The following is an 11,440-nucleotide window of genomic DNA, read 5'->3' as shown; positions in this document are numbered from 1 at the left end:
AAGGAAGGAAGAAAAAGAGAGAAAGAGAGAGAGAGAGAAAGAGAGAAGGAAGGAAACAAGGAAGGAAGGATAGAAAAAAGGAAAAAAAATATAAACAAGAAAAAAGAAAAAAATGTCTATGGGTTGTCAGAACAGTAGCAGGAAGGCTGAATCCCCAAATGAGCCACGGTTCGCTAAAAATAATCCAAAAGGTACTTTAGTTACATGAAGAGCAAAATTATGATTAAAGGGACAGACTTACTGTGATAGACTGATGGTATAATGTTGAAAGGTAATACAGAGAAAACAAACCCTTCAACTACCAGTTAGTGAATCCAACAAGAGATAATCATAAGGTCCTGTCCTTGTGTACAAAGAAACCCCAGCACCAAGTAAAGGATAGGGGTTCCAGGACCAACCCACAGCTCATGTGGAAACCATGAGGCTTCTAGCCAACTCTAAGTATGAGTAGATCATGGGTTCTGTGGTCTCCAAAAACAGTTTGTATGATCCTGAGTATACTTTCTGTAACTCCATGTACCACACTTAATATCAAGAAGCCAAAGATTTTCTCTGGCCTTGTCAAACTGACTACATCTGTTGAACTTATTCAGTTAATCCTTAAAACATGGGTAGAACAAATCCAGAGGAGAGAAACCAGCACATCCATTTCTTTAAAGTACTGCTAAATAAACTTGGGGTTGCTGTCTTAGAGGAGAACTAGAAGCAGACATAAGAACTTCCTTCAAATGAATAAAAGGCTGTGAGGAAGAAAAATGATAACAAGGCCCTTCTCAGTAAGCCACCACTCAAAACACTACAGGGGTGAAGAGTAAGACTTTTGGAAGAATTCTCTAATCACTGGGGCAACAAGCACCCAAGCGGCATCCTAGCAGAGGTTTAAGTTATTCCTCAGTAAAAGTGTACTTTAAAATATACTTTTTATATGTCAGTTATAACTCAAAAAAATGGCTCTGAGATGGGTACAGGAACAAAAAATTTTGTAGACTCTTGATCTGGGCCAAATACCCTGCAGTACTTGAATGCCTCTCTGTCATTTTTATTCAATTAAGAAAATCTTATTTCTATTGTGATTTATCTTTAACCTATGGTTATTTATTCATTTTTCTTTTTTTTTTCCATTGAAGAATTTAAAAAAGATATAGAAACCAGCATAAAAAGTACATCATAATAAAGTTTTATAAAGTACACATCTTTATAACCAACATGCAGGTCAAGAAATGGAATTTCTGGTCATTCAGAGGCCACTATGTGCATCATTCCAATTACAACTCCTTCTATATTCCTAAAGTAACCATTATCCTGACTTCTGTATTAATCACTTCTCTGCATTTTAAAATATTTTTTATTCCAAGTGTGCATTCCTAAATACTTTAGTTTTGCCTGTTTTCTTTTGTTTTAATGTCTTTTAGGTTTCTTAAACAACAGGTCTCTTCCTGTCCATCTTTCCTTTTTTCATCAGAATGTTATCTGTTGAAGAACATGGGTCTAATGGTTTCTGACAGTTTGGATTTTGTGGATTGTATCTTTACAATATAGTACAATATGCCCCTCTGACCTCTGTACTTCCTGCAAATTGAAAGCTGATCCTGAGGTCTGATCAGATTCAGGGTGGTTTTATTTTGCAAGACTATAGGTAGTATTGTGTGTTTTTTTTTAATCAAGAGGCACATAATGTCTAATTGCCTTTCTCTTTTGTGATGTTAGCCACTGTAGATGCTCAATATTTAGACGTATTAATTCATTGAAGGCAGCTAGGTAATTATAATAAAATTATATAATTTCTTTAAAAAAATTCTTTATTTTACCTACATTTTTGAAGGATATTTTCCCTGGGTATAGATTTCTAGGTTGGCTGGTTTTAATTCTTTAAGCATTTTAAACATATCATTCTATTACACCATCGTATAATTTGGCCATCAATCTTATTGTTGCGTATTTATAAGTAATTCGTCTATTTCCTCAGGCTGCTTTTGGGCTTCTCATTATCTTTTGTTTTTAATAGTTTGACTTACAATGTCCCTAGGTATGTGTATTTATCCTACTTGTGGTTATTGAGTTTCTTATCTGAGAATTAGTATATTTCATTTGTTTTAGAAAATTCTTTCAGCTATTATCTCTTCATATATTGCTTCTGCCTCATTTTCTCTCTTATCCTTCTGAGACTTCAAGTTCATATATATTAGATCATCTGTGTTCCACTTGTCTCTTATGTTCTGCTCTTTCCATTTTCTTTTCTCCTTGTCCTTCAATTTAGATATCTTTTATTGACCTGTCTTCTATTCACCAAGCCTGTCCTCTGTAGGTGAAACATATCCAACAAACTCTTAGTTTTAGATTACTGGCTATATTTTCATGCCTTACAATTTTTTATTGTATGCTGGACGTTGAGTACAAAAGGACCATAAAACTATCATGGGCTAAATTGTGCCTCCCTCGAATTCATATGTTGAAGCCATAACCCCCAATGTGACTATCTGGAGATAAGGCCTTTAAGGAGGTAATTAGGGTTAAATGAAGTCATAAGGGTACGATTCTAACCCAATAGGACTGGTGACCTCATAAGAAGAGGAAGGGACACCAGGGACTTGTGTGCACAGAGAAAAGGCCATGTGAGAATGTAGTGAGAACAGGTCATCTACAAGCTAGAGAGAGGCCTCAAGAGAAATCAAACTTGATAGCACATTGATCTTGGATTTCCAGCCTCTAGAACTGTGAGAAAATACATTTCTGTTGTTTCAGTCACCCAGTCTATGGAATTTTGTTATGGCAGCTGTAGCACACTAATATAAGAGACTAAGGCTTAACAAGATTATCTTGAGGTCCATCCATGTTGTTGCAAACAGCAGCAGTATTTCATCTCTTCTTATGACCGAGTAATATTCCATTATATATATGTACAACAGCTTCTTTATCCAATCATCTGTTGTAGGACACTTTGGTTGCTTCCATGTCCTGGCCACCTTGAATAATGCTGCTGTGAACATCGGTGTGCAAATATCTTTTCGGATATGGGTTTTCAAGTCTTTGGGGTAAATGCCCAGGAGAGGGATTGCTGGATCATATGGTAGATCAATTCTTAGTTTTTTTGAGGAAACTCCATACAGCATGTACTCATGACATTCTTGAAAAAATTAGGTAAACCCTTGATCAGCTTCAATCCAATCAGGAGGAAGTAAGTCAGGGCTGGGTTACTTCTTTAGTTGGAGTAAGTCTTCTGGTTTCAAATGTCTCAAAGGCAAGATTTGTAGGGAGCTTATGGCAGTTCTCTACCTCTAATTGGAATTGGTGTCCTAAGTACCAGACTGCAGGGTATTTCACTTGGCCTTTTTGGTCCAGACCCATCTTCAAGTTTAGCCCTTTTGGGCTTTCAATAAAGAGTCTGCCAAATCTCTGTTCCCCTCTGTTCAGAATGTTCTGTCCTTTGGAAGTTTTAAGCTTAGCTTTTTATCCTCATTTCCTATGCAGGTTTCAAAATATGGCAAATGCTCTGTGGGGCAGGCCCCTCCCACTAAGGGGTCTTTGTCTCCTAAGCACTGTATTACTGAGAGTTTTATTCTGCCTTTCCAGCCCAGCCCCCTAGCTTCCAGTCAATCCCAGCACTTAGCAAATGTCCTGCAGGAAAGGCTGGCCATGTGCTTGTGGTACCTCTAGATTCCAATCTGTCATGTCAACCCATATGGCCACTGAAAACTGATTTCTTTTGGCCTTAGGAGAGTCTGTCCGTGGCAGCCCAATCTGCAGTCTGTGCATGGATGCCCCTGGGAAAGGAAATGGCAAGCACCTTGTGCTCGGCTAGGAAAGGCTCTTCCCGCTTCAGAACTTTAGTTCTTCTAGCACACTTTGCTGCCATAGCTCTCTGACATCTTAAAAAATATGGTTTTGTAATTTGATTTTGTAGTTATTGCAGTGGGAGCTATCTACAATACCCTACGTAGAATCCGAAGTCTAACATGTTCTTTTTTTAATAAAAATTTTACATCATTCCTTTTTCCTCCTTGAAATATTTCTACTTTACCCCCTAAAAATTTCAACCTAATATATTTTTATGAAAATTCATGTTATAGTTTCACAAACAAAAATATAATTATAAATTTAAATTTTTCTTTATTTATTGCAACCATAAGGCTCTAAGTGTTAAAATTTTTGTCTTGGATTAGAATTACCATTACAATTATTACTGGAACACAACTGATCAAAACAAATAAACTTTTAATGTTTTACAGAAACATTATATATAAATGGAAGCAATTATTATAAGTTCATAAGAAGATAAGAGAGACAATAAGGAGGGTGGGGTGGGGTTATAGCCCAGTAGTTAAAGAATGCTTTAGATTTTTTGGCACCTTGGAGGTTTTCACATCCCAGGGCAAATGTATCATGCTAAGGTTCAAATGGTCAGAAATTTGTGGACTATTTTTGGTTTACTGGTTGTTTTTTTTTTTTTTTTTTTTCCTGTTAAGGTAGGAGAAGGACAGAGGGAAAGGGGAGGTGGGAAAGGAGAATGGGTACCTTTTTAGAAATGTTGACTTTATGAAAGAATACTGGGAATTTGAGAATCTAGAAATGGCTTCCTTTAAACCACTTGTGCCTATACAAACAACCCTTGGAAAGTCCAGCTACCCATTTCCCAGTCTTAATATTGGAATCCTAAATCAGCTATCATGTCCCTGCCAACTCAGAGGTTACACATAATCACTACTCATAAAAGTCCAGCCTGACAGTGGCCCATACCCTAAGTCAGTATAGAAATCAATAGGGAGAAGGGAAAAATCAATAATACTATTGCTAATTTTCCCCCCTTTTGTTGTTTATACAAACATTAAAAAGATTGCAGAGAGCAGTCCTGGGAGAAGGGCAATTATCTACTTTGTATTTTAAAGTCATACTGACTTAATAATTAAAAGCTTTTCAAGATCAGGTAACAATAAAATTAGGTCCAAAGATTATTTCTATGCTAATCAATCTAGAATTTATGGGGCAAGAGACTTAATACGAAACTATCTCTAGAGCTAGAACATCACTTTTTGTTCAGATAGACGCTGCTGTCCCCTCTAGTTGTGCTTCAAAGGTAAGCTGCTCCACTCATGTTTTTCAAATTCCAGAAGGAGAAAAAGGCCTTTTGAAACATGTTTAGTAACCAGACCACAGCAATAGGATAGTTACACCAAAGGTGGGCCTCAACAAATTTTGAAAGGTAGATGTTTGGTAATAATATTAATTCTGCAACAGGCAAGCCAACAACTTCCCTAAACTCTGATAACCAGACACATTTTGTGCAAGACACTTGGCATAGTTCTCTCTCACTTTCCTAATAGCCATCTTCCAGTTTGATGCCATGTATCTATCACCCAGAGCTGATGGCTATATTGAGCTGTCCTGAGAGTAAAAACCAGACATTCTTCTCCCAGTAGGAAGTAACCAGTGCAACATGTAATTGAGCATGTAAGGACACTATTATCAAGAATGAAGACTGATCCATGCTATTTGAAACCTTAACTGGCCTAGATCCAAATTTATGGAAAGCTACAGGCTTTTTTTTTTCCAGAATATCTTCAGACCAAATGCAGAAATATTTCTTCCTAATTTCTTTGATGTCTAGGGTCAGCCAAACCCCAGGGAGTGCACTTGTCCATCAACAAAGAAAGATTCATTTTAGTTAACATCGCCAGGGAGCTTAAAGGAAAAGAAGAGGCCCTAACAACTATCTGTAGAGTAATAAGCAGGAACATGCAGATGGATAATAAAGGAAAAGCATGTAAAAGCAAGATAAAAATACTCCAGATGTGCAATAGGAGACAGAAAAATGGACATAAATGAGGTCTATAAAATCTAAAGAAAAGTTCTTAGGAGGAAAACAGTGAGCATCATTATGTCAGATATGGCTATGTATGAAGGTTATAGTTAAATCTGGCTTCTAATTTTTATTTAAAAATTTCCTCTGGTCACTTTTCTGATAAACTTCTATGTTAAAAGAGAAATATCTTCCTATACTGCTATGGAACTGCCCTTTCAGGGCACAGCATGACAAAGGTCAACAGAGCCAACACTAGTGGCAGGTTCACACTAGGGGTATGCTCACCTGCTTCCGGGTCCGCAGGGATTCTCCACATGTACAGGTTGAAGTCATCAGAGCCCGAAAGGATATACTGTTGGGACAAAAAAACTATTTATATATTGATAATACACCTATATCTATCTACCCATCTATACAGAGAAAGACTTTTTAAAAATAAACAAAACAAATGGAGATGTATTCATAAAGCACCACACAGCAAACACCTTCTTAAAAGTATTTGCAAATCAAAAGGGTCCTTGGCTAAAACTCAGCAACAACCAACCAACCTGATTCAAAAATCAGGCAAAGGACCTGATCAGCCTGTTTCTCCAAAGAAAATATACAAATGGCCAACAAGCACATGAAAGGATGCTAAACATTATGAATCATTAGGGAAATAAAAATCAAAACCATAGTGAGATACTATTTCACACCAATTAGGATGACTATTACAAAAACAAACAAAAAAACCCAAAACAGAAAACAAGTGTTGGAGAGGATGCGGAGAAATTGGAACCCTTGTGCATTGCTGGTGGGAATATATAATGATGCGCCCACTGTTGAAAACAGTATAGCAGTATCTCAAAAAGTTAAACACAGAACTACCATATGACCCAGCAATGCCACTTCTAGGTATATATAAAAAATTGAAAGCAGGGAATTGATATATCTGTATATCAATGTTCATAGAGGAATGTTCACAATAGCCCCAAAGTGGAAACAACCCAAATGCTCATCAATGAATAGATAAACAAAATGTGGTATATACATACAATGGAATATTATTCAGCCTTAAAATGGAAATTCTGACACATGCTACAACGTGGGTGAATCTTAAAGACATTAGCTAAACGAAATAAGCCAAATACAAAAAAGCCAAATATTGTATGATCCAACTTATATGAGGTGCCCAGAATAGACAAATTCAGAAACAGAAAGAAGAATTGTAATAGACAAGGACTAGGGGGAAGGAGAAATGGGAAGCTACTGTTTAATGGGTATGGACTTTCAATTTGGGAAGATGAAAGTTCTGGACATGAATATGGTGATGGTTATACAACAATGGGAATGCACTTAATGCCACAGAAATGTATACTTAAAAATAGTGATAATGGTAAGTTTTATGTTATGTATATTTTACCACAGTTTAAACAAAAATTAAATGCAGAAAAAAATTTTTAGGACCTTCCCAGAGATCTTTTATGCAAGGCCAGGCAAGGATCCTGAACTTCTCTGGTGTCAGCTAACATCTTTGAGCAGGAAGCCATTGCCAACCCAGCCACAAGTTAGTGCCAGGGACATAAGCAATAGCCCTTTATGTGGCAGCTTCAAACAACTTGATCTCAAAAAGATAGGACACAAAGCCAGGATCTATCCTAATTAGGACTCATAAACACATTATCTAACAGCAACTAGTGAGTAATTTTGAGAGCTTATTTATTTCCAAAGATTAACAAAAGTATTTTACATTAAGTTGAGGTCAGCATTATTAACTGCTTTTTGGCCCCATCTACTTATTTCCCTAGAAAAAGAAGGGCCTATAGTTTTCTAAAGAAAATTTCTTAAGAATGATACTGTGAACAATTCAAAAAAGATTAAGTGCAACATATACACAACCTCAGGCCTAATGTAAATACTTCACTAAATACTTTGCAATCATTAAAAATCAATTAACCAGTTTTCAAAAACACTTGTATGAACATGAGAAAGAATGCAAAGAAAAGCATGTTTAAAGATGAAGAAAGTGCTACCCACAGGGGCTAAGTGATTTGGCCCAGAGCACATAGTGGAAAAAGAGATGGGTTCAGTTTTCTCATCTGGTCACTCACTGCTATGATCTGAATGTTTGTATCCCCGCTCCAAATTCACATATTGAAATCCTAATGCCTAATGTGACGGCATCAGGCGATAAGAACTTTGGGAAGTGATTAGGTCATGAGGGCCATACCCTCATGAATGGGATTAGCACTGTTTTACAGAAGAGACTCAACAGAGCTCCCTAGCCCCATTCTACCATGTGAGGAAATAAGGAAAAGTTGGAAATCTACAGCCTGGGAGAGGGCCTTCATCGGAAACTGACCGGGCTGGCACCCTGATCTTGGACTTCCAGCCTCCAAAATTGTGAGAAATAAATTACTATTGTTTATAAGCCACCCAGTCTGTGGTATTTTGTTATAGCAGTCAGAGCAGACTAAGACACTGAGGCTCATTTAATTCTAAGATTCTATGATTACTCTGTGAAGGAATGGTGGAAGCCAGATCAGAGCTGAAAATCCCTAAGCTTCCTGCCCATGGTTAGCTGACAAATCACGACATAAATATGCTCAAGGCAAGGAAAATCAAAAGACTAACTCTGTAATACTTCAATTAAAGTTTCCTTAACAAAAAACCAAACTACTTATTTAAAAAAACAGGCAAAGGACTTGAATAGACATTTCTTCAAAGAAGAACTATATTACCGGTCATATATAAATGGCCAATCAGCACATGAAAAGATGCTCAGCATCACTAATCATTGAGGAAATGCGTATCAAAACCACAATGAGATACCCTCTCACACTATTAGGATGGTTACTATCTAAAAAATAGAAATTAGTTCCTCAAAGAATTAAAAATAAAATTACCACACGATCCATTAATTCCACTTCTGGATATATATCTGAAAGAACTGAATGCAAGATCTCTAAGAGATGGTTTTATACCTATCTTAATAATAGCATTATTCACATAGCCAAAAGGTGGAAGCAACTCAAGTGTCTATCAACAGATGAATAAATAAACGAAATGTGGTCTACACATACAATGGAATATTATTCAGCCTTAACAAGGAAAGAAATTCTGCCATATGCTACAACATAGATGAATCTTGACCATTATGCTAAGTGAAATAAGCCAGTCACAAAAAGACAAATACCATATGATTCCACTTATGAAGTTCCTAGAGTAGTCACATTTATAGAGGCGGAAAATAGAATGGTGGTTGCCAAGGGTTGGGGATAGGACGGAGAGGAAAGTCTGTGTTTAATGGGTAGAAACTTTCAGTTTTCCAAGATGAAAACTACTGGAGATGGATGGTGGTGATGGTTATACAACAATGTAAATGTACTTAATTTTTTTCTGTTATTTTTTTAAATATTTTTTTAATTTTTCAATTACAATTGGCATACAATATTATATTAGTTTCAGGTGTACAGCATAGTGATTAGATATTTATATAACATACGAAGTGATCACTGTGATAAATCTAGTACCCTTCTGACACCATACATAGTTATTACAATATTATTGACTATATTCCCTAGGCTATAGTTTACACCCCATGACTATTTTGTAACTACCAATTTGTACTTCTTAATCTCTCCCCCTTTTTATCTACACCCTAAACCCCCTACCCATCTGGCAACCATCAAAATGTTCTCATATATCTATGAATTTGCTTCTGTTTTATTTTATTCTTTAGATTCTACAGGTAAGTGAAGTTATATGGCATTTGTCTTTCTCCGTCTGACTTAACTCCACTCAGCACAATACCCTCTAGGTCCATCCATGTTGTTACATGAATGTACTTAATACCAAACTGTATACTTAAAATTTTTTTCTTAAAAAGAAAAAAAGAAAAGGTAAATCCCTCATTGTCCTGACTTTAGGGTCCATCCAGTAACTTCCTGCAGTTTATGACACTATTCTAGTTGAAGTTAGAAATCTGTAATTCAGAAGCCCAAGGGCTTTCCTCTCACAGCCAGTTTGGCAAAACCACCTACTATTTAGGGGGGAAAGATTCATTCTAACTAACCAAGCACTTATGTTCCAGGCACACTGGTGCTTACAAAGATATATAAGGTAATACCTGGGTTCCCAAGGAGCTTAAATCAAATAGAAAACATATGTGTAGGTACACAACTACCATGCCATGAAGTAGAAATCACCAAGTGCCATTAGAAATAAGATGCCTGGTGATTCATGGAAGAGGCAAGGCAAGATAGATTTGAGCACTGAGCCTTGGGTAAAGATGTGGTGAAAAAGGTGAAAGGAGGAGCAGAGATAAAGCGATGGTGCTCTGTCAAATAACCATTTTAACAGAAACAGGAAGCAAGGCACAGCTCACTCCTTGATACCTGCTCATATCCCTCAGGCCTTACAGCTCTGGATACTTCACTGGATCTCTAAATGCCAGGATCCAGGTTTCTTTGCCCAAGGGCTTCTCCAAAGCCCAGTAGGTTGCAGGCTTTAGAGAATGAACAGTCCTTGGGAACAGGCTCACCCAATGACTGAAGAAGGGAGGTGGTGTATCAATATCCCAGCTGCCTTGTCCCCAGGGGAAATAACTCTGAAGTGTGTGTTCTATATCCTTTCCCCTTAGAAACAAACTCCAACTGCTCAGTTGTACTTGGTGCAAGAAATCACTCTTCCCTTCCCTATCTCACTTCTCCACTCCTCTACTATTTCCTGTATATCCAAATAAACTACTTGCACCTGAAACTTGACCCACATTAAGACGGGAAAACAGAACACAAAGAACTGTCCATTAATAATTTATTATTCAACATCTCATCATTTCATGCTCTGTTTAAAAGAGGCTATAAAATTTCATATAGAATTCCTGCTACTCTATCCCCCCATACATTCCTCAAACTGAACAAAAATGAATATTAAAAAAGACTGAACCAAGGCTGGGCTTATCAGAGGTTCTACTATTTCATTGTGAAGCACTTTCCTATTTGTTTAGCTATTCACCAGGGAATGCCATGAAGAGGTAAAAGGGGATTTGCAAACAGACCGCTGACTGAGAAGACTGCCTTAGAAGGAAGAAAACTCCCACAGAGTGGAGGCTTCTGGATTTAATACGACAGCTCCTAAAATACATAAAAAATGTGTACAAGGAATAAGGGCAACTTCTGACCCTCTCTTCCCTTTGGAACCACTGTAAGGGAACAGGTCAGGATGATTTCTTGACCCACCACTGTCTTAGTCAGACCGTTTAAGTGTTCACACACACTACAATCACAAAACTGCCCTGAGGAATTCGTTTATGACATTTCATGGTTGTTTGCTGGGCCCCTTCCAGCATTCAAAGTTGGCTGCCTCGGATACTGCTGACTGTGGGAGACTGAAATAAAAATGAGTCCATCCTTTATTCATTAAACATATATTTATCAAATATTGACTATATGTTGGACACTGTTCCAGGAAATGAAAACAGAATTGATCAAAAAACACCCTGTCTCTTCCCTCATGAAGCTTACATTTTACTGGGTGGGAAGAGGAAAAGAATTATATACACATATAATGTGAATGGAAAGTGGGTAGAGGAAAACTGAATTTAAAGAATATGTATATGTAATATGTTTAGTGGTGGTAAGTGGTAAAGAGAAAAATTAAACA

The 11,440-nt window shown here is 37.0% G+C and overlaps 1 protein-coding gene across 3 annotated transcripts in view; it reads right to left on the bottom strand.

The window, feature by feature from the left end:
* DCAF5 (DDB1 and CUL4 associated factor 5) overlaps window positions 1-11,440 on the bottom strand; it is a 90,164-nt gene that overhangs the window by 19,222 nt on the left and 59,502 nt on the right. For all 3 annotated transcript variants that reach the window (XM_011383762.2, XM_023526861.1, XM_011383772.2), the window contains exon 7: window positions 6,083-6,149. In XM_011383762.2, coding sequence (XP_011382064.1) covers window positions 6,083-6,149 — 67 coding nt within the window. The remainder of the gene's footprint in view (window positions 1-6,082; window positions 6,150-11,440) is intronic.

The sequence above is a fragment of the Pteropus vampyrus genome, unplaced genomic scaffold (assembly GCF_000151845.1).
Source record: "Pteropus vampyrus isolate Shadow unplaced genomic scaffold, Pvam_2.0 Scaffold15, whole genome shotgun sequence".
Classification (NCBI taxonomy): Eukaryota; Metazoa; Chordata; class Mammalia; order Chiroptera; family Pteropodidae; genus Pteropus; species Pteropus vampyrus.
This window is presented reverse-complemented; position numbering and strand designations above follow the sequence as displayed.